This window comes from Mesoplodon densirostris, chromosome 19, assembly GCF_025265405.1.
Source record: "Mesoplodon densirostris isolate mMesDen1 chromosome 19, mMesDen1 primary haplotype, whole genome shotgun sequence".
NCBI lineage: Eukaryota > Metazoa > Chordata > Mammalia > Artiodactyla > Ziphiidae > Mesoplodon > Mesoplodon densirostris.
The window spans coordinates 1,737,167-1,761,029 of record NC_082679.1 but is presented as its reverse complement, the minus strand read 5'-3'; the positions used below and the strand labels follow the sequence as shown (position 1 = coordinate 1,761,029).

At 48.8% G+C, this 23,863-nt stretch overlaps 2 protein-coding genes across 2 annotated transcripts; both read left to right on the top strand.

Annotated features, from left to right (window-relative positions):
• The first annotated feature begins 1,402 nt into the window (after positions 1–1,402).
• On the top strand, positions 1,403–8,396 carry LOC132480656 (ferritin light chain-like). The gene is made up of 4 exons (XM_060085037.1): positions 1,403–1,423; positions 2,878–3,040; positions 3,196–3,443; positions 8,247–8,396. Exons 1-4 carry the CDS (start codon positions 1,403–1,405, stop codon positions 8,394–8,396), a joined length of 582 nt encoding a protein of 193 aa, XP_059941020.1.
• A 361-nt stretch (positions 8,397–8,757) lies between these two features.
• On the top strand, positions 8,758–20,406 carry LOC132480963 (zinc finger protein 773-like). Its single transcript, XM_060085593.1, has 5 exons — positions 8,758–9,035; positions 10,830–10,868; positions 13,385–13,511; positions 14,007–14,105; positions 18,383–20,406. The coding sequence occupies exons 1-5, from the start codon at positions 8,946–8,948 to the stop codon at positions 19,480–19,482; spliced, it is 1,455 nt and encodes a 484-aa protein (XP_059941576.1). The 5' UTR covers positions 8,758–8,945; the 3' UTR covers positions 19,483–20,406.
• Positions 20,407–23,863: the final 3,457 nt, after the last annotated feature.

Here is a 23,863-nt window from a genome sequence, read left to right as displayed (position 1 = left end):
CCTGGTGGCGCAATGGTTGAGAGTCCGCCTGCCGATGCAGGGAACACGGGTTCGTGCCCCGGTCCGGGAGGATCCTGCGTGCCGCGGAGCGGCTAGGCCCGTGAGCCATGGCCGCTGAGCCTGCGTGTCCGGAGCCTGTGCTCCGCAACGGGAGAGGCCACAGCAGTGAGAGGCCTGCGTACCGCAAAACAAACAAACAAACAAACAAAAAACTGTGCTCAAAACCATGCTTCACTAGAGCAGTTCCTCAGAGTAATCTGAGAAGCTGTCTCCTGGGCTATAGTCCTCAGTTTGGATCAAAAAAACCTCTTTTCTATTCCCATTGTAGATTGTTTATTGATTATTTTCCATCGACAAAGGTAATTTACCAAATGTTATTTGTCAATTAGAAGGACAATAAAAATTGTTTCTGTGCAGAAGAAAGAGCTACCATACTAAATTTCTATACACAGTAAAAATGCCTTTTAACAAAGTGTGATGTAAGACTATTTGAGGATAAACATGACGACTGTAATGGAAAACAAACCCACAGAAAATAAAATTCTAAACAGAATTTTCTAAACTGAAAATAATATTCAAGTACAAAGAAGGCTGATCCAGATGAAAAGTCTGCAAAGAGAGTTGGAATGAGGATTGAGAGACGTGTGCATCTTTTGATTAAAATAACTGCTCGTGGGCTTCCCTGGTGGCGCAGTGGTTGAGAGTTCGCCTGCCGATGCAGGGGACTTGGGTTCGTGTCCCGGTCTGGGAAGATCCCACATGCCACGAAGTGGCTGGGCCCATGAGCCATGGCCGCTGAGCCTGCGCGTCCGGAGCCTGTGCTTCTCAACGGGAGAGGCCACAACAGTGAGAGGCCCGCATACCACCAAAAAAAATAAAAATAAAAAAAATAACTGCTCGTTATCTGTGTAAAACATGAATATGTCTCCTTATAGAGTTAAAGTGATGGAATTCCACGTATAACCTCAGAACATATACATTGAGAGGAGGCTAGTTGCTTAATGTTCTGAATCCCTTATATTTCCAATCAGGAATAAATGTATTTCTAACCCTATACTCTAATGTATTAAATAAGCTTTTGCAATTTTTAGCTTAAATATAATAAATGCAACCAGAATATAATTTTCAAACTAGAAGAGGAAAAATTCTGAATATCAATGATCAATAGAATGGTAAAAACAATAGCAAAAGAAATGGAGCTAGTCCTATGAGGTGGATTTGTCACCTAGGTTAATATGAGGAAACGGAGGCAGCAAAGGGTCTATGACTTACTCTCAGTTATGGCTGTTAAGTAGCACATCTGGGAATGGAGTCCACAGAGCCACAGCTTTAACCACTGCCCAACACAGCCTCCAATCCAATGTCATCTATCTGGCCCCTTCTATGTTGGAGAAATGAGGTCATGGAAAATTCAACTGCCCAGGTAACTGCCATGAGGACAGGGATCAGTCTTGCCTTCTCTTTGTCCCAGAACTATTAGCCTTCAGCTTTATTTATTCCCTAAACGTGTTTTTCCTGGGCACTGACCAAGAAACCAGAGCAGGAAAAGCCCTGCCGGCCCACAGACACAGAGAGTTTGGGGGGGAGAACTCTCATTGCCTGAGCCCTGCTCTGTCATCACAACCATCCACGTGTCCTGTCACATCTGCTCCCCAACACCTCCAACGCCACCCCCTTGGGCCGGTCTACCAACAGCACATTTCTGGGCTACAGAACAGCCTCCACCCCGTATCAGCATTAGTTCTTGCTCTATCTCAGCTCATGCTCCACACACCAGACAGAAGGTGATTTCAAAACAAATCAGGTTATATTGGGCAAATTTGAATGGACCCAAAGTACACCGGTGTGGGACTTCCCTGGTAGTCTAGTTGTTAAGACTCTGCACTTCCAGTGCAGGGGGCGTGGGTTCCACCCCAGGGTGGGGACCTAAGATCCCACATGCTGCGCAGTGCGTCCAAAAATTTTTTTTTAAAAGCACATCGGTGGCCAAAGGGGCAAAGATCTCAGTCTTCCCTGTTACCTACCCTCCAAAATTTAGCTTTGGGGTTAGTAACACACTTCCCCTCATCAGTTAGCATTGATCATGCACAACCTTGCCCTGTCTGTGGTCAGCCTCGTTGTAAATATAGGTGGTGACAAAATCCAGGAGAGACACAGCAGCTTCCTGAAGTCCCACACAGGCAACCTGAGGTAGACGCAGACACATAGCCCATGCTCTCTGCTCTACTGCTCTCCTGCAGGTGAGTGGAGACCTCTTTCTTCTTTATGGAGTAAACAAAATATCGACAGCTTTCAGGAACGGAGTTGTGGATTTCATCCAGAAGGAGTAAGAGCTGTGGAGTCCTACTGATTACTCCTATAGCCCAGAGTCTGGCAAAAGTATTCAAAGTATCCAATCCTAGCCTTACTCGGTGTACCTCCTCAGCCTCACCCACTCCTTTCCATGACAACTCCAATAAAGGCTCTGGGACATGCTTTCCCCCTCCCCCTTCTGCCTCATGATCCACCTTGGTGCTTCCCCATGTGGCCCTGCAGGGCATGCCCTGCCTGTTGTTTCTAGGGATCTGTGTGTAATCTTCTTCCTGCATGAAAATTATTTGTGTCTGTCTGTGTTACCATACCTGATTAAAACAAATCCGAGGTACATTTTCAGACAGTAGATAATCATTTTACCTAAACTAAATGATTAAATAGTCTGTTCTTTTCTCATTAATCAAGTTATTTCAAATTCCACACCCATTTGAAGCTGTTTTAGTCTGTTGAGATCATCCCTTTATCAATTCCTGTGACACAATTAAACTGTTGCAGCTTCACACCACACTTGGTGGAGAGAGTCCTCCTCACCTCTGACTAACCATGAGCACCCAGATCTAGCAGAATTCTTCTGCCGAGGTGAAGGCCGCCGTCAGCCGCCTGATCAACCCGCATCTGCAGGCCTCGTCCACCTCCCTCTCCCTGAGCTTCCACTGTGAAGCTGACGAGGTGGCTCTGGAGGGTGTGGGCTGCTGCTTCTGGGGGTTGGCTGAGGAGAAGCGCGAAGGTGCCCAGCTTCCCCTGAACTGGTCCAGGACGGGCCGAAGCTGTCCCCAAACGAGCGGAGCGCCAGCGTGGACCCATGGAGGTCGCCAGGGCCCTGGAGAAGAGCCTGAACCAGGCCCTCTTGGATCTGCATGCCCTGGGTTCTGCGAGCCGCAGACGCCCAGCTCTGTGAGTTCCTGGAGAGCCGCTTCCTGGAGGAGGAGACGAAGCTCCTCAAGAAGATGGGCGACCATCTGGCCAACCTGCGCAGGCTGGCTGGCCCCCAGGCCGGGTTGGGCGAGTGTCTTCCAAAGGCTGTCCTGCGAGCACGACTAGGAGCCTCCGGAGCCCAGTGGCCTCTGCGGGACCCCTCTGCCTCCGCCCTCCTCGAGATCTCTGCCCGAGCCTCTTCCTTCAGCCAGGAGGCAACTTTTTAACCACCCTGAAACCTTCACCTGAGCCGTGGTGCCAAATAGAAACAAAGAATGTTCTTTTGTTCTTTTGCAGAGGGGAAAAAAAGCTAGGCTGTGATTTAAAAAAAAAGTATCTGAATAGTATGAATGACTTGTAGTCTGTTTAATTCTCAAGACTGTCTAAAGAAATGGGTCCTAACTTTTGGGTACCAACTGGGTACACTGAGTATCTGATAAACTATGTTTTCTGTCAAGAAGAATAAATACACCTATTCTGAAGATGTTGTATAGGGGATTCCCTGGTGGTCCAGTGGTTAGGAGTCTGCGCTTTCACTGCCCTGGGCCCAGGTTCAATCCCTGGTCGGAGAGCTAAGATCCCACAAGCTGCAGTGCAGCCAAAAAGAAAAAAAAATGTTGCACAGAATTTTAGGGTTTTCATGACTTCTCTGGAGTCATTCTGGGTACTGGATTCAACTCTGGTTTTCTAAAATGTAGGTGTGGTTTTGCTGAGCAGAGAGCTGAGTACCTTGACCGGATCATATTGTGTTCGTCCCTCAACCCTCAAACTCATGATAAAATTGCTTTTCCTGATTTTCAAGTTGGTGTGATGCCATCTGCATATATAGAAGAAAGAGCCCTGAGAAGTTCATCTCTGAGTCTACCATTAGGTTGCTACTGAGAACACTGATTATTACATCATACACTGACCCCTTTATGAAGCCTCTTGAGAAATTTCTTTCTGGTCTTAATATTAGGAATAACAGTGCTTCGCTTGGGTAATTGGGTGTTTTTGTTTTATGGACACTGTAAATGATGTAACTAATTAAGTTTCCTCTTCTGACTGCCTGCTAAAAAGCTTAGAGCCAAATTTGTGGTCCACCCAGAGTAAACGAGTAGAATCATATAAGCATTTTGTACATGTTTTATTCCTGGTTCTTCTGTTACTAATTCCTTGGTGTATTTTGTGGATTCTTTTATGCCACCTTAAACAATTTCTGGAACAAGGTTGTGTATATAAACAGATAAATAAACTTTAAAAATGCAAAATATAGGAACTACCCTGGTGGTGCAGTGGTTAAGAATACGCCTGCCAATGCAGGGGACACAGTTCGAGCCCTGGTCCAGGAAGATCCCACATGCTGCGGAGCAACTAAGCCCGTGTGCCACAACTACTGAGCCTGCGCCCTGGAGCCTGCGAACCACAACTACTGAGCCCATGCGCCACAACTACTGAAGCCCTCGTGCCTAGAGCCCGTGCTCCACAACAAGAGAAGCCACTGCAATGAGAAGCCTGCACACCGCAAAGAAGAGTAGCCCCCACCTGCCGCAACTAGAGAAAGCCCACGCACAGCAATGAAGACCCAAACGCAGCCAAAAATAAATTTAAAAAAATAAAATTTTTTAAATGCAAAAAAAAATAAACTGTCTACCTAGCTTTTTTTATTTTAAAAACTCATACATTCAGTGGGATGTTCATATGAGATGTACAAATTGTTTCTTTTACAAAGACCACACCTATAGAACTCACCTCGTGTATATAATTTTTTTTAGGCATCCCCTGTCCCTTGTTACCTTTACATGTTCCTCTGGGCCCCTAGAGCTCACCTGACATTTTCTTTTTTTAAATTTTTTGGCCACAGCGCATGGCATGTGGGATCTTAGTTCCCCAACCAGGGATCTAACCTGCGACCCCTGCAGTGAAAGCATGGAGTCTTCACCACTGGACCACCAAGGAAGTCCCCACACCTGACATTTTGATAATCATTCTTTTGATGTCTTTATAGTTTTACTGCTTATCTATATTTCCCTAAATGATAGACTGTCTTTTATTGCGAAATTCTGAAATTTCAATAGATTGTATCATAGTGTATGCATTTTTCTTTCTTTCTTTTTTAAAAATTTTTTTTCAGTACGCGGGCCTCTCACCGCTGTGGCCTCTCCCGCTGCGGAGCACAGGCTCCGGACGCGCAGGCCCAACGGCCATGTCTCACGGGCCCAGCTGCTCTGCAGCATGTGGGATCCTCCCGGACCGGGGCACGAACCCGTGTTCCCTGCATTGGCAGACGGACTCTCAACCACTGTGCCACCAGGGAAGCCCATGAATGCAGTTTTCTGACTAGATTCTGTAACATGTTTGTTAGACTTATCCACAGAGGTTCATGGTATGGTGGTCAGCTCATTTCCACAGCTCATCAGTAATTGATAGGGTGAATAATCCAGAATCTACTCTTCCAAGATGTGATTTCAAGAAAATGACACATATCTTCTGTGCTTGGCTTAATAGGGGAGTTTCTCTGCACCTCATCTCACACTTGTCGGGGGGGACTATCTCTCCTGACTCTCCTCCCTCCCATTTACATGCCACATTGTGGCCTGATCTAAATAAGTGATGTAACTTGGGTTTCTATCATCCTATGTTCTTAACTCCAATATTGACTCCTTTTGTGATGTGTGTGATTTCTGATGTGATGTGTGTATAAAGTATACAATTGGAAGGAGCCTTTTGAGGTATGGGTGTCAGTTCCATCAAGCATGAAATAAAGCCTTGTCTGGAGGCTGACTCCATGTCTTAGGAGCCTTCACTTTTTTTTTTTGTTGAGGCTTCACTTTCAGTCATTGCTGTAACTGAGCCACGATTGATCCATGCATGCTGATAAAAAGAGGCAAACATTTTGGGGATCTCCTGCCAAGCTGACCTGAGGTGTCACAGTTGGCCTTAGAAACGCTCCCCCTCCGAAAATGAATACCTGGTCTTGGAGATAATGTGCCATAAATATGGGTGAGCTGGGACTGTCAGTTTGACACACCATCTCTTTGTGAGGATCCACTCGCCAAGGCATTGGCCACAGGAGGCTTTGCCTGAGTGGACAATTTTCACCTCATCATTGGCGACCCAGGGGTAATCTGAATGCCTCCTTGAGGAGACTGGTCTTGAAGCTGAACAGACCTATATAGAGCCCTTCCCAGTGACAGAACCCCTGAATCCCTGCTTACTGGTGATTAAGAAAAAGATGGTGGCCCATGCACTTATGGTCAATTAATCTATGACAAAGGAGGCAGGAATATATACAATGGAATCAGCTAGTACTGAACACCCCCTTCCAGAAAGTTCCAGGAAGGAGTGAAGGCTTCATCATCTTTTGCCCTCATGAGTTATTCCAAAGCTGTGATGAAGCTGGTCACTGCTCAGTCCACAGGCGAAACTTACAGGAGAAAAATTAGGGAAATGAAGATTGACACGAAAGGAGGAGTCAGTGGTAAAGTAGGTGGTAGGAGAACACATAATAAAGTGTTGGCATCTCTTTTATCAACAGCTGCCTGGTGTCAACAATGGTCCAGCATCCTTCCCACCTGCAGGGAGTTAGCTTTGTATCTCGAAATGGAACTGTAGTGGAACAAAAAGGGTAATAAGGGATGAAGGGGAGAAATCTGGTGGGAGGGGAGTGTTGACTTATGGGTTTGAGGCTTATTGTCCTGCTTGGATACCAATGTTGAGCCGTTAAGAAGGGAAAGGGCACAGATGAGTTTGGGGTGAAGAAGGAAGGTGAACACTTGGGATCCTCGACTATCTCATCACCTACATCCAGAACTCAGAGTCTTCGCTTTACCACCATTGTTTTTTATATTGGGCGTCCCACTGTCAAAGGAAATTGGTAATGTATAACTGGTTCATTCCAAGGAAACTGCTTTATTGGCCCTCAAGATCCCCCCCTTTTTTTAATGAATTTTACTTGGTTTGCTTTACTTCTTTTTTAAAATTAATTAATTTATTTAATTTTGGCTGTGTTGGGTCTTCGTTTTTGTGCGAGGGCTTTCTCCAGTTGTGGCAAGCGGGGGCCACTCTTCATCGCGGTGCGCGGACCTCTCACTGTCGCGGCCTCTCGTTGTGGAGCACAAGCTCCAGACGCGCAGGCTCAGTAGTTGTGGCTCACGGGCCTAGTTGCTCTGCGGCATGTGGGATCTTCCCAGACCAGGGCTCGAACCCGTGTCCCCTGCATTGGCAGGCAGATTCTCAACCCCTGAGCTACCAGGGAAGCCCCTCAAGATCCTCTTTAAATCCTTAAGGGAAGGAAAGTCTGGAGCGCCAGCTGCGCAGGAACATTAAAATACAGGCCAATCTACAATAAGGATAGTCTCTAGATGAGAGTCTGGCAGAGTTCTTGACCCTGATTTCCCCTCCACCTCCATCTCTGCAGCTCTGTCTGTTACTGAACTCAAGTCCTTGTGCCTGACACAGAGTGAGGCCAAACAATACCAAAACATCGGAGTTTGGAGCAGGAAAAGGCTTATTGCAGGGCGATGAAAGGAGACAGTGGCTCATGCCTTAAAAACCCCGAACTCTCTGAAAGCTGACAGCAAAGACCTTTTATAGGAAAGGTGAGGGAGGGGCGTGGTTAGTTGTTGCAAACTTCTTGGCATCAGATCCTTTGTTCTTGAGGTCAGGTAACGGTGTTCCTGTAAAGCTCCACCAAACAAAACAAGACTGGCCTGTATTTCTTATCCTCTGTTCTGACAAGAAAGGGCAAGGTCCCAAGGCACAACTTTCACCCTCTGAGGTCCAGGTCCTGGCTAAGAGAAGGGGGTCCCTGCTCCGGCCAGTTACCCTGTCAGGGGAAGAGGGAGATCTTAGCTGGCGGTGCCCTCAGGGCCAGGTCCACAGACCCTGCCCAGTCGTCATCACTGGGGGAGCAAGGCACCAAGCACCCAACTGGCCCTCGGGCTCCTCAGGCTGCCCAAACGGGGTGGTGGGACGTGTGTGTGCATGTCTGCAGGGTTCTGCAAACCGCGATCCGTGCAGACTCCCGCCACCACTAGGTCACGGAGGTGGGGATGACGGGAGACGTTTGCCGTTGCCTCAAGGCCTGGGCCCCGCCAATGGGCGGCCTTGGCAAGGGCTCTGGAGCTCTGCAGGACACAGCCCCCAGCCTTCCCCGCCAGGGTCCCCCAGCTCACCCGCCCGCCTAAGGCCATAGGGCCTGGGGGCGGGGGAGTCCGGGATCCGCCTCTTACCACACTCTCCGCTGGAGGACCACCACCAGTCATACCATTAGCCCAGCGGGACCTCTAACCGCCCCGCTCAGGTCTGGCGCTGTCACCCCTAGCGTTCTGGCGGTAACGGTTGCCGGGTAACGGTCGCGCTGTAACGGCGCGTGCAAACAGCTGCGTGCCCGCCCCGCCCCTATTACGTGTCCACTTCCTCAAGGTTTGGCGGTGTGTGAACTACATTACCCAGCAGGCGCTGCTCTCCCCGGTGGCTGTGTTAGGCCAAGAAAACAGACATTTCCGCGCGCGTGCGGAACCCGCTGGGCGGGACTTTTGGCGTCCACTTAGGGGCGGTCGTTTTGGGGTCTGTTGGGTCTCTCCGCCTGGCCTGAGGCCCCGGAAAGCTGCTTTGAACTGGGGTGACAAGAGCGGGAAGCCGAGAGAGGAGGCAGGCGCTGCACTGCACTGAGGCGGGTCTGACGTTCGGGCAGCAGCGCCCGGAGGTGACCTGATTCTGGGTCGGGGACAGGGATGCCTGGGGCCCGACCTGGTCCGCCGCTCCCGGCCCGGCTCCGCCCACAGACTCCGATGGCTGCGGCAGCGCCTAGAGTCCCGGCTCAGGTAAACACTCGTCCTCCGGTCTCTCACCGCCCTCACCCCACCGGACACCAAAGGCCCACTGATCGTGCCCTGCTCGAGCCCCTGGGTCCAGGTCTGTAGGGAGCTCGTGGGGGGAGGGGTCCCCCATTTCTGTCAGCCAGTATGATGGGGTGTGGGAGAGGGTTACAGGCAGAGGGACCGGCACAATCAAAGACTTGGAACAGTAACCGAACTGAGAGGCATAAACTTGAAGTTTCTCTCGAGTCTGCACGGAACAGCTTAAGGGGATGAGTCCCACGTGAAAAGGCAGCCGGAGCAGCTGGGCCTTCATTCTGCGGCCGCTGGTGGCCACGGAGGGTTGTGAAGTGGAGAGACTCAATCTATGTGTCAAAGTTTTCCAAAGGCTTCTCAGGGAAAAACAGAGCGGGGTGGGGGTGATAAGAGTGGAGACTAGGAGACCTGTGAGTACAATAGACTAATAGAGAGTGCTGGTGCGGACTGGACCATTGCTGGTGGCAACAGCGGGGAGGACTGATCAGATTTCTTATGGGCTTTGAACATTGAACTGACAGGATTTCCTGCTGCACCAGAGGTGGGTGTGAAAAAGCAGGGAAGGAAGGACGATCCTGTTTTTCGGTTTGCAGGGAGCAGGCTTCAGGGATAAGATTGGGAGTTCGATTTTGGACATGGTAACCCTGAGATGTCCCAGAGTGGAGGTGTCATGGGGGTAGCTTGCTCACTCACTCATGGGGTTCTGCGGAAGGATCTGGGCTGGAGATATCCAAGGGATGATGGGTGGTGGCCTGGACCAGGGCAAGCACTGTGGGTCCTATTTAGGAGGGAGAATCAAAGTTTTTATTTTAGATGAGCCTGGAGGGTGGGGCTGCCTCCAGAGGGGTGGAGTCCTGTGCTCCAAAGTGGTTCTGGCTGGTGTGTGCAGGAATGGAGGGTAATAGGGTATAAGGACCCAGGTCTGGGGTGGAGACTGAGATGTTCAGTGGCGTAGGTTTGCCACTCCAGGCTCCGCAGGCCCTCATTTCCACTCCTTGTGGAGAAAAAGAATACTCAGCGAGGCTAGTAGAGCATCTCCTTTGGTGCCTAAGTTCCCCCAGCTTTTAGGGCAGGAGGGATGAGCAGCTGCTCCAGTGCAAAGGCCCCTAGCAGGATTCCCTTCAGGAGAGTGTATAGCAGGCAGTTAGGCTGCCAGTAGGACTAGTATCTACTCAGTTTTCTCAGGCCCAAGTCCCCAGTTTATTAAATCGTGAGTTTATGAAATAAATACTCATTTAACACTAACTGGTAAAAATACATATATACGTGTGTACATAAATATTAATGTATATACATACACACTTACATAGGCAATTAAAATAACATGGCTTTAACAAGGTAATGGTTATAAACACTTAATAATTGGTTGAAATTTCAATATACTGCTAAGCATTCAATTAAATCAAACATCTTCAATATTGTATTTTCTTAGTTAAAAGCCATGTTAAAAAAACTGCATTTTTAATACCTACCAGGAAATCTTGACAGAAGCATCACTTATGAGAACAGTAAGAGTTGATATTTAGAACTTGTTGCATAGGAATGAGTTTGATGCAGACAGCAGCCCCACTGAGTGGACACCATTGTTATCCCCATTTGACAGATCACAACACTGAGGCACAGAGAGGTCGAGTATTTGTCCAAGGTCACACAGCTGGTAAGAGGCATCACTGAGAACTGAGGCCCAGATGGTGTAAGGCACCTTGATTGAGCCTTTGGGGCCTAACATTATTGCCTGCTTCTCACAGCCTTGCTTTTCCATAGGTTGCTGTGGCTGCAGAATCACTTGCAGACCATGAAGAGGTAAGTGAAAGGTGTCCTCGGTCTTCACCCTTTTCACCTCCCACCTGCATGGGCTCCAGGATTGTAGTGTCTTGGGACTCTACCTGCTACACTCCCTACCCTGCCATCTGAGATCCCTGGAAGGTGGTCATCCAAGGTCAGGTCCCTGAGTCCAGACCAGGAATTATACGGATTGGTTTCCATTTCTGGCAACCAGTGGCATGACGCTTAGAAGAAATTCCATTCCTAGTGGTCAACATTAGAAGATGCTAGAGGGGAGGCTGAGCTGGGAATGCCCAGGCCACCTTAGGTCTCCATTATGTCTGGTGAGAACAGCAGGAAGCAGGCATTAGACCTGGACTGGTGGGCTGAAGAGGTGGGCCTCTATTCGGAGGGTGGTGGGAGCCATAGAAGGTTTGGAGCAGAGGGAACTGATCTGACCCAGGCTTAACAAGCATTTTCTGCTGCAGAGTAGAGAGCAGACTGTTGGGTTACAGGGAGACCAGGGAGGAGGCTACTGCAATAGTCCAGGCGAGTGTTGGTAGCTGGACCAGAGTAGCGGCAGCGGAGGTGGGAGACATGTTGGAGTCTGTGTCTTTTTTTTTAAGTAGGTCTGAGCAGACTTTCTGATGTGGAGGGTGGGAGAGAGAAGAGGAAGAGTGTGACTCTGAGATGTTTGGCCTTAGTAGCTAGAAGCAGGGTTAGTACTACCATGTCGAAGTCGGCGGCAAGAGTAATTTTCAGTGGGAATATTAGGAGCTAGGTTCTGGCTGTTGAACTGAGATGCTCCAGAAACCCTTGAGTGGATTCATCCAGTGGATACCTGGACACACACATTTTGAGTTCAGGTGAAGCATTCAGATTGGATTCATCCACAATATGGATGGTGTGTGGACCACGATGGAACTGCGATCAGGTTTGGCAGGGGGCACCTTCAGGTCCTGTGGCAGTGTGTTAGGTGACAAAGGAGGAGTGTGTGGGGCCGAGGACTGGGTCTCTTGCTAGATGGGGTGGTGGGCTTCACAGAAACACATGAGGGAATGTAGTGGCCATGGGGAGGTGTTGTAGGAGTGAGGAGGATCTGGCTGGTGGCCAGGGTTTCCATGGGGAGTGGATATGAGACAAGGCAGTGAGATGACAGCAAACCTGGTGCTATTGCTTATTCATCCAGCTATGGGCTCCCCAGGCTCTTGTTCCTATCCCCACTGTGACCTGGAGGTTAGCACAAGATCACACAGGGTCCTCTGGGACAGCTGTTAGGCCTGATGTGAGAGACAGGTGGATCTGGGCTTTTGTTCTTTTTTTTTTTTTTTTTAATTTTTTGGCCGTGCTGCGCACATGTGGGATCTTAGTTCCCTGACCAGGGATGGAACCCGAGCCCCCTGCATTGGAAGCACAGAGTCTTAACCACTGGACCACCAGGGAAGTCCCTGGACCTGGGCTTTGAGTAAGTGTCAGAGGAAGCTGAGACTGATGAGGGGACAGCTTTGCAACACAGAAGTGGAAGGAGGCTGAGTGTACCTGAGATCTGTGCGTCGTGTCGGGTGGCTGACGATGAAGCAAGGATAAGGGCCAAGTAAGGGGGCCTTCAAAGCAGCCTGGGGGTTGCCCCTGGCAGTTAGTGCCTTTGGAACACTGGGACAGTAGGCTTCTGATTGCACTTGCCAAGCACCCTCAGGACGCCATGTGCACACTGGCACGTGGTGAGGCCAGGGAGATGCAGGATGTGGTGTAGGGGGTGGTGGTGGCAGCGAGGGGTTGGGGCTGTGAAGGGAGCTGTGGTGTAAAGAACAATGTACAGGGCTTCCCTGGTGGCGCAGTGGTTAAGGATCCGCCTGCCAACGCAGGGGACACGGGTTCGAGCCCTGGTCCAGAAAGATCCCACATGCCGTGGAGCAACTAAGCCCGTGCGCCACAACTACTGAGCCTGCCCTCTAGAGCCCGCGAGCCACAAATACTGAGCCTGTGTTCCACAACTACTGAAGCCCTCTTGCCTAGAGCCTGTGCTCCACAACAGGAGAAGCCAGTACAAGAAGCCCATGCACCGCAATGAAGAGTAGCCCCCGCTCGCCACAACTAGAGAAAGCCTGCATGCAGCAATGAAGACCCAACGCAGCCAAAAATAAAATAAATAAATAAATTTATATTAAAAAAAAAAAGAACGATGTACATGTTGGGGGGAGTGTCAACTGATGGCCCTAGGCCCTTGGACTGCGGCCTGAGGGGAGAACAGTGACTCAGTTTTGGTTGTGTTTGGGAAGCACAATCTAGAGGATCCCAGGTGAGCTGTCTGGCAGAAGGGTGAGGCTCTGCAGGCCAGCACCGGGGCTCAGGTGACACGTGCCCCCCTGCCTGTGGTTGAGGAGGGCTGAACACAGTGATCGACGATACGGCCAGCAGAGGGTGGGCATCAACGGCACCAGGGCCTGGGATCTCCTCTGAGGTTGGTCGCTTGGGAGGAGGGTGGATATTGGGGGAGATGCTTAGAGTCCTGGGAAGGAGGCTGCACATAAGCTGAACCATCCCCATCTTGGCAGGGCCGAGTGACCTTTGAGGATGTGGCTGTCTACTTCTCACAGGAGGAGTGGGGCCTTCTCGATGAAGCCCAGAGACTCCTGCACCGCCGTGTGATGCTGGAGAACTTCTCCCTGACGGCCTCTCTGGGTAAGTTCCTGCACCCACAGCGTCGGCGGGGCTCTGCTCTCCCCCTTCTCCAAGGGCAGGTCTGTCCTTCCCAAAGCTGGTCCGTGGGTACCGCGTCCCTCCCTGTGTCCTGTCGTAGGTGTTGTGAGTGAAAGCCTGGGCTGGGTACACTACCCCTTCTGTCCCCAAGCTGCTGCTGCCCCAGAGTTGTGCAGGAAAGGGTTTGGGGATCAGGAGTGTTGTAGCCCGACGGATGGGTCACACACTGCTGGCCTCTCCCTGGCCCGATGCTGTGGAGAATCCACGGCAGTCCTGTGCGCCCAGCTCTGCCCTCTTCCTTTGGCTGACATGGGATCTGCCTGTGCCAGGAACTGAGGTACCAACACGGCCACTGCTTGACTGGGTCGCTCCTGCAAGATCCTTCTCCAAGCTTCTTGTTTGTCATATTCAGTCTTTGTCCCTGTGGGCTGCCGTGGAGCGGGTTGCTTTGACCTGCCTGCCTTGTCCCTCCCTTAGGACTCACATCTTCCAGGATCCAGGAAGTTCCTCAGCTGGAGCAGTGGGGAGAGCCCTTTGTGCCTGCCTGTGGAGTCGTGATCACAGCTACGCCAAGAGGTGCTTGGAGGGAGGACGTGGGGAAGAGGGAGCTCAGGGGTGGGTTCAAATCGTACCAGAGTCTCCCCACAGTGCCCCGATGTTTTGGTGTCAAACAAGGGGCCAAGGCTGATGTTCTCCTTTTCTTCCTCGGCTCCGCCCGCTGCTCAGGGCTGCTCTGGTTTCCGAGCCAGGGCTGTCCGCCACCCGTCCTCCAGTGCTTCCTCTGCAGTGCTCGCCGACAGCAGGCCCGTTTTGTGCTCTTTTATGACATGGCCAGGCAGGTGCAGCCACGAGAGGAAACACAGGAGAGCCTAAGGAAGAAACCAAAGTTTATTATGCTCACAGGCCCAGAGATACAGTCACTGCACGCCGAGAAGGGGGTCATGTGGGAGGAGCGCGAGGGAGCAGGCTCAACGGAGCAGGGGGGAAGCAGAGGGTGAGGACCTGTTGGCAAGTGTCTCTGTTGGTGGTTGGGGGGAGACTGCAAGAAAAGGCACGAGGGGATTTATTTATTTATTTATTTAGGGCTGCGTTGGGTCTTCGTTGCTGCGCGTGGGCTTTCTCTAGTTGTGGCGAGCAGGGGTTGCTCTTTGTTGCGGTGCGTGGGTTTCTCATTGCGGTGATTTCTCTTGTTGTAGAGCGTGAGCTCTAGGCACACGGGCTTCAGTAGTTGTGGCATACGGGCTCGGTAGTTGTGGCTCGCAGGCCCAGTAGCTGTGGCGCACAGGCTTAGCTGCTCCGTGGCATGTGGGATCTTCCCAGACCAGGGCTCTAACCCGTGTCTCCTGCATTGGCAGGCAGATTCTTAACCACTACACCACCAGGGAAGTCCCAACACAAAGGGATTTTATTGGTGCATTTAAACGTACTAGGTCACACTCGGGGGAGGACCAGAAGGGCAACTTGTGGCAGGGACCAGCCTCCTCACCCTGGTGCCACTGGTGGGGTGCTCACAGCCTCTTTGTGGGGATGCTGAGGGAGCAGGAAAACAGGGAGCTTCAAAGGTTGCAATATAGTTGACCCTGTGGTGTCTCAACATCATTATCAACTCTCATTGGGATGGGTGATGCTTGCCACCTGGGTTGTGGCAATGTTAGAGGTGACAGGAATAGTCTGTTCTTGCCACCAAAGGCAATCTTTGACAAAGGTGACAACTAAGAAGGGTCCTACCAGGTATATAATGAGGGTTTGAAACCCAGGCTGCAGCCAGCACGGCAGGTAGTAGGGGAAAGGCAAGAGAACAGATCAGGCACCTCCAGGTTTAAGGGAGTCTTTTGGAAGCTTTTGGTTATGTTACGAAAGATTTTTACCACTTGTCCTAATCCTCGTAGCTTGGCCTGTAGCTGTCCTGAGACACCTTTCCTGGCTAGTAAACAATCACGAGCCAGTCTGTTATCCATGACCATCTGGGCTCAGAGACTTGTAGGTTTGTTGAATAAGGGCCAAGGTTTCCTGCAGCCTTTGTATGTGATCTGAGACAGCCACTGGAAGGTGCTGGTTGGCAGACATGATCTGATCTTGTTTGACAAAGGCTGCTGCACTGGTGCCAAAGCTGGTGTCTCCTGTGGCTATCACAAGTCTGATTAAGATGGGAATAAATAGGGACTTCCCTGGTGGTCCAGTGGTTAAGACTCCACACTTCTGCTGCTGGGGGCACAGGCCCGATCCCTGGTTGGGGAATTAAGATCCCGCATGACACACGACATAGCCAAAAAAAATAAAAATAAAAAAATAAGATGGGAATAGATGATTGCCTGTTTTTCCCAGCGTCCTTGGGTTGATGGAAAAAGGGGGGTACCTGGTGGATAAAGAACTGGAGTGGGGAGGAGACCCGGTCCGAGTCCTGGCAGTAATTGTGGACTGGGTTGTTTAAATAACTCACTGACAACTTGGTAAATGTATGTTGGGTTCCTTCAAAGGTAAAGGCAAACTGGGGCTGTGACTAAGGGGTCATAGGCCCAGAATAAAATGTACTGGGCCAGATCCACCATGGCCAAGTAGTCACTGGTGCCCTCTTGATGTCTTCAGTTAACTGGATTATGTTAGGTGTTGGACCCCTGATGGGGGGAACTTGAGCTTTAAGGTTTCGATAACCAATAGTTAAGTGCCACTCCTATTAAGGAGAAATAGCAGGAATAATCTCCCCTTCTTTTAGTAGATCTTGAACAACCAGCCAAAGGCCAGTACCTTGTTTCAGGTGATACTATGGCATGTTTACTACCTTCACCAGCAGGGGCAACGCCACAGGTTCTCACTTTGTGAGAGGGTCTTGAGCTTGTTCAGGTGTCACACACATCTGTCTCTCATAGGAAAACTCAAAGCATCAGGGGCCACCATCATGGGCAGCTGTTTGATACAGATCATGGACACCTGGTGCAGTTTGTTTGCCATGATTCGTTCTACCAGTATCACCCTGGAGGCAGTAGGGGGCGTCAGCCAGTCGGGAAAGGATGCGAGGCGTGGGGGGTGGTTACCCGCACACCAGGCGGTGGATGTGATACGTCAGAATGTGTGAGTCAGGGTGCATGCAGCTCTCATGGCACGTCGGGAGATAGTTCCATCCATGGCCTCCCATTTGGTGTGAGATATACCAATAAGGTTAAGCAACAAACCTCTGTATCGGGATGGGCACCTGCAAGAACAACTCCTGGACTCTGTGACAAAGAGGGCCTCGTGATTTAGAAACGTGCTCAGGGTTCTCCTTGTCTGAATGCCCAAAGAACGGATAGATCCATTGAACCATTCTGGTTTTTGCAAAGGAGCACATGGGCTTCCTTGACCATTTATTTCCCATTGGGCATCTCCAGGCCATGAAAATCCAATTCAGTTAACAGCAGGGCTTCTGAGTCCCAAGTGGTGGTAGAGGTTTCAGATTCCTCGTCTGAGGCCTTTATAATCCCATCAAAAGTTTTGGTCTCTGGCACACCTACGGTGGCGTTTGGGATGCCCTCTGTCCTCCCTGGGGTCCTTCAGCCCCCAAATACCAGGTGAGAGTTGAACTTGGAGGGCCAACGCATCTTTAATTGTGCATCTTAGCCTCTTTCCAAATGCTGGCAGCTGCCTCATCTCTGGGGCTGAACGTGCACCCATGTTAAATGCTCTCAGTAACCAATCAGCTGCCTTTCCCCACCTCTTTGAATGAAATCTTTAAGAATCATTGGTATTTCTAGTGTTGTGAAATTGCAAGTTTCGCCCTATAATTCCTTGTGATCTCCTGTGTTCTTGAGCCGCCGGGTCTGAGAAGACCTTGGATGCTGCCTTTCTGTGGCCCCTCTCGTAGGCAGCAGCTTCCCTTTCTAAGGTGACTTCAGCTGGGTCGGGATCCACTCAGGACAGCTCTGGTGGCCAGATCTCCTTTTCCGATCGTTCCTAGACCTCAGGAGCTGAGCAGTAGTTGGCATGTTGATAGGCAGTGGCACCAAGTAGAGCCCAGCAATGTTGCAAAGATGTTTTCCTTTTCTTGAATAATTGGCCCACCTCCTCTGGTTATTGGGAGTTGCTGGAATTAAATGTTCCTGCTAAGATCCTGGCCCGAAAGGTCTTGAGCCACTGATCTCCAGGGATGGGGCCCCCAATACCCATGGGATCAGGAGACAAAGAGCGACAGCAGTGAAGCAGTGGTTGCCAGCACCACCGACCTGCACAGAGTGCCACGGTGGACTCCTCGGAAGGGGATGCAGCGTCGCTGGTGAGGACTGAGGAGGGGAACGTGAGGAAGGTGCGAGGGGATGTCACCAGTGAGTTTAAATGGCCCTGGGTCTCAGTCAGCAGGGTAGGTAAGAGAACTTGTGGCAGGGGCCCACCTTCTCACACTGGTGCACGTGGTGGCATAGTTTACAGCTTGTTTGTGGGGCTGTTCAGGCAACAGGAGGATGGGAAGTTTTCCAGGTCATAATACAAGCTTTCACTCCATGTGTCGTGAGGCGTACACATATCCTTAATAGTCCTTGAACACCAGCTATTCAATTGCCTTCAATTTTTCTGGGCCTGGACACACCCTTCTGCACTGTGTTCCTGTGTCACCAGCAGCTGAAACCCTGCTGAAAGCCATTTGCGGAGGAGTGTGTTGGAGACCCTGCCTTTCCTCCCTGGGCTGCATCCCATCCTGTGTCCTTGCTACTCATGAGTCCCCCTGATCTGTGAGGTTGTCAGGTCCTGCACTGCACAGCGAGCTCTCCCTCACCCTGCCAGTAATCCCAGGGACTCCATACTGGCTGTGTCAGACACGTTTGTGAGGGTACTGCCCCGTCCCGCCAAAGTGGACGTACTCTTCATCAGCATTTCTCTGCTTTCAGGTTGTTGGTGTGGAGCGGAGGCTGAGGATGTGGCACCTGAGCAGGGTGTTTATGTGGAAGGAGTGCTCAGAGCAAACCTTCACCAACACCTGAAGCTGAGCTCTAGAGAGAAACCCTCAAGAAGAGAAGAGGGTGAGGAGGGTGGGAAGGTCTCCCCAACTAGCTCTGGTCTTCCCAAGCATCAGGTGGCTCACAGCAGAGGGGAGCCACATAGGAGCACCGAAAGTGGGGAGGGCTTTCACCCTGGAAAAAGGCATTACAGATGCAGCGAGTGTGGGAAAGCCTTTGGTCAGAAATACTTACTTGTTCAGCACCAGAGACTACACACTGGAGAAAAGCCTTATGAATGCAGCGAATGTGGCAAATTATTTAGCCATAAATCCAACCTTTTTATACACCAAATAGTTCACACTGGTGAAAGGCCTTACGGGTGCAGTGAATGCGGAAAATCTTTTAGTCGCAATGCTGACCTCATTCAACACCGGAGAGTTCACACTGGAGAAAAGCCTTTTAAATGCAGTGAATGTGGAAAAGCCTTCAGGCATAATTCCACACTTGTTCAGCATCACAGAATCCACACTGGAGTGAGGCCTTATGAGTGCAGCGAATGTGGGAAATTCTTTAGCTTTAACTCAAGCCTCATGAAACATCAGAGAGTTCACACTGGAGAAAGGCCTTATAAGTGCAGTGAATGTGGGAAATTCTATAGCCACAAGTCAAGCCTTATTAATCACTGGCGAGTTCACACTGGAGAAAGGCCTTATGAGTGCAGCGAATGTGGGAAATTCTTTAGCCAAAGCTCTAGCCTCATGCAACACCGAAAAGTTCACACTGGAGAAAAGCCTTTTAAGTGCAATGAATGTGGAAGATTCTTTAGTGAGAATTCTAGCCTCGTTAAACACCAGAGGGTTCACACTGGAGCAAGGCCTTATGAGTGCAGGGAATGTGGGAAATTGTTCCGCCACAGCTCCAGCCTTGTTAAACACCGGAGGATTCACACTGGAGAAATGCCCTATGAGTGCAGCCGTTGTGGGAAATCATTTAGCCAGCGTTTCAACCTCATTCAACACCATAAAGTTCACAGTGGAGAAAAGTCTTGAATGCAGCTAATGTGGAAACGTCTTTAACCGAAGGTCCACTCTGATTCAGCAACAGAAACTTCACAGCTCAAACAGGCCTTATGAATACGGGGACACGAAGAAAGGCTGTCGCCACACTCTTACCCCTGTTTGGCACCAGGAAGTTCAGATCGGAGAAAGGCCTTAAGAGTGCAGGGCATGTGCTGTCTGCTGGTCAACCCAACTTACACATGGAAGCTCTGAGAGCAGCCTTTATGAGGGAGCCAGCAATTGAATACCATTCATCCAAACATGCACACTGGAGCAGGATGAGAACTGCTGACATCCTGCCCCTCTTGAGAGGCTAGTCCTCTGCCTGGCAGCTCTAGTGAGAGGGAGCCCTGTGTTCTCGGCTGCCTCAGTCTGGAGTTTTCATCTCTGAGTTCGAAGCAGGGAGAGAGGGTGTGGCCTTGGTTCAGATGTGACTGGCTCCTGCTGTTCGTCCTGAGTATTAGATTTCCTTAAATGTTTCCTCATGTGCTGTGTAGACTTAGGATCATTTCTAGAGGCTTTAGATGGTGTTTTTATAATTTTTCACCAGTTTCATTGGGAAGCAGGGCTTGCAGAGTTCCTCACACTGTCATGCTGGAAGTTGATCCAAATATTTAACTTTTTAAGAACTTGCCACCTTGTGTTTTAAATGGTTATGCCATCTCACATTTCCTGGAGTGTATTCGTTTTCCAGTTTCTTCACATCCTTCCTGAACTTTGTATGTAAGACACTGGCCATTCATTTTAGCCATTCTAGTAGTATTTCACTGTGGTTTTAATTTGCATTTCCCTAATGACTCCCTGTGTATTTGCCATCCATATATCTTTAGTGAAGTATCTGTTCAAAGTTTTTTGCCTACTATTAAAGAACTGTCTTGCAACTTCTTAATATATTCTGGGTGCAAGTTACTCATTTGATATATGCTTTACCAATATTTCCTCACAGTCTGTGGCTTTGGTTTTCATTTCTTAATGTTATCTTTCCTAGAGTAGAATTTCTTAGTTTTCATGAAATCCAATTTACCCATTTGTTTTTTATTGATTGTACTTTTGGTATTGTACTCTTTCTCTTATCTTTGTCTGTAAAAAAAGCCTTATCTGAGTATGCTATTGGAGTCTTAAGACCCTTTTAAATATCCAGTCTTGGGACTTCCCTGGTGGTGCAGTGGTTAAGAATCCACCTGCTGATGCAGGGGACACAGGTTCGAGCCCTGGTCCGGGTAGTTCCACATGCCATGGAGCAACTAAGCCCGTGCGCCACAACTACTGAGCCTGCGATCTAGAGCCCATGCTCTAGAGCCCACAAGCCACAATTACTGAAACCTGCATGCCTAGAGCCCATGCTCCGCAACAAGAGAAGCCACCACAATATACAATGAAGAGTAGCCCCTGCTCGCCACAACGAGAGAAAGCCTGTGCGCAGCAACAAAGACCCAACACAGCCAAAAATAAATGAATCAATAAATTTTAAAAATAAATAAATATCCAATCTTGTGAAATCTCTGTAAATTTAAAAACACATAAAAAACTCAATGTATGTAGAAATGTTTACATATGAACACATTCCCTATCTCTTCTGAGACAGCCTAGAAAGAAGTGGCATTCCAGCAGCTGTGAGCGTATTGATTGTCCAGTCATTGGCTTATGAATACGATATTTCAATAAGAAGAACCAGAACTCTTTAGATAAGAGGCTATTTCCAGGTTGGAGCTGGAAAAGTATAATATGAGCATAGGAAATATTCTTGCATTAGAAAGTAAAGAAGTAGTTGAAGGGAATTTCCTGGTGATCCAATGGTGAGGACTCAGTGCTCTCATGGCCGTGGCCCCGGTTCAGTCTCTGGTCGGGAAACTAAGATACCACAAGCTGCATAGCATGGCCAAAAAAAAAAAAAAAGTACTTGAAGAATAATGTTGATGTATTAGCTTTCTATTGCTGTCCTAACAAATTACCACAAACTTATGGCTTAAACAACATAAATTTATACTATAGTTCTATATGTCATATGCCCACTGAGACCTGGGATGGGCTCACTGTGCTAAACTCAAGTTGTTGGCAGGATTGTGGTTTCTTTTCATGGAGTGGAGGAAATTCTGTTTCCTGCTCATTTGAGTCATTAGGCAATTTCAGTTCCTTGTGGTTAGAGGGCTGATATTCCTGTTTTCTTGGTGGCTGTCAGCTACCAGGTCATCCCTGGAACATGTAAAAACTCTTAAAAATATTTAAAGATGAAACAGTACCAATTACACAGAAATTCTTCTAAAACAAGATTCAAACACTTCCCAACTAGTTAAGTGAATGGTGCTATTAAAACACTATGGACCAATACCCACACAATCACAGATACAACAAAAAACTTAACAAAATTTTAGCACACTGAATCCAGCCATTATACATATGTAAACACATAAATCATAACCTAGTGCTGTTTATCAGGAATGCAAAGATGATTTAACAACTGAATCTATAATCTATATTAATAGACTAAAAACAATCATCTCAAAGATGTAGTGGAAGAATTTCACAGAATTCAAAGCCAGTGAATGATACAAATTCTCAGCAAATTAGGATTAGATGGGAACTTCCTCAACCTGATATAGGGTATCTATGAAAAAAACAATAGCTAATATATTTGATGGTGAAAGCCTAATGCTTTTGCCCTGATATTGGGAATAATGCAAGTATGTCTATGCTCATCACTTAACATTGTACTAGTGGTCTGTGTTAGTAACATAAAAAAAAAATTCTAAAGATTGTAAAGGTAGAACCAAAACTGTCTATTCATGTAAGAAGACATGATTATGTTGAAAATTACAACTCATTCACCAAAAAGCTACTAGGTCTAATGATTGAGAATCATTGAGTTTAGCAAGTTCCCAGGATAAAAAGGCCAATATACAAAAATTACTTGTGTTTCCATATACTAGCAATGAATGTTTGGAAATTGAAAAGAAGAAATCTGTTATAATACCATCAAAATATGAAGTATTTAGAAATAAACTGAATAAAATATGTTCAAAAACAATAAGAAATTATCAAACACTGCTGGCAAATTCTATAAAACATTTACAGGGTAAATAATACTACAATAACATGTCCTTTCAGAAAATAAGAGAAGGATCAAATGCTTTCCAACTCATTTTAAGAGACCAACTAATTGATATAAAAACGTAATGAGTACAAAAAAATAGTAATTACAGAACTATAGTCCTAATTAATACAGGTGAAAAAAATCCTTAACAAAATATAGAACAAATTAAATCTAGAAAAAAGTAAAAATAATAAAATATGTATCATTAGATCTTGTCAGAGGAAAATACAGCTGACTGAATACTAGGGAAACAATCACCCCCACAGTGTGTTCTGTAGCCAGAGAAAGCTTGTTATGACCTGAATCAGGGCACCTCCATCAGCTCTAAACTGTCTATGGCTCCCACCACCCTCAGAAGGCCCAGCTCCTCATTTGCCATTTCACGGCTGATTCCTGCCCACCTGCTCTCTGGTCCCAAAAGACATAGCGTAGACTTGTGGTTTCTAGAACATTCCCAGGTCAGTACCACAACGAAGCATATGCACATGCTAGTTCTTGTGCCTGGCAACGCTTACCTCATCCTATTGGGTTCCAAAAACTGGAAGTGCGCCATACAATCCCCGTTTTCGATTAAGGACAGTAGGCCAAGAATAACTCACCTCTGAGTACCCCAAACTCCAGGGCAGAGAGAGCGGAGGGCGAAAAAGTCCTAGGACAACAGCATCCTCTATATTAGGGCTCTGGGGCTAATAGGACGAGGGTCCCAATGGCTGGCGGCCCGAAGCCCACCCACTCACCTGCGTCCGACAAGGCTACCCGTCTCCAGTCCACCCTGTGAACTGGGCGGGGACCCAGGCGAGGCCTTCAAGCTTAGTGGACTCCCCAGTCGTCCGGCCCTGGTCGGGGCGTGACCTTGGCTGACCCCGCCCTCCAATCCTCAGTTTCCCACGTGTAAAAGGCACGTAAGGCCAAGGACACCGACTCCAGGGACCTGAAGGAAAGAGGATTGGTGCGGAGCCGGAAAAGCACGCCGCTAGGCGGGGGTCACGGCTCGTACAAAGGCGCAGAGGTAGGTCCTAGTCTCTTCTCCCCTCTTTCCTTACTTGATCCCTAAGAGACGCCTGGGAATCAGGATCGAGTCTCCACCTCCGAGGCGTGCTGACCCCACAAGAGCCTCTGTGACTTCATCGGAAGTCCCGCCTCCACCTCCCCGGGAGGCACGCTTCTTTCCTGGGTAGTCATTGGATGAGCGCCCTTCGCGCTTGCACAAGCACAGCCTTCCGGGTAATGTAGTTTCTGTCCTACCTCCCGCCAGGTAAGGATGGGCCCTTCCCATTCTCC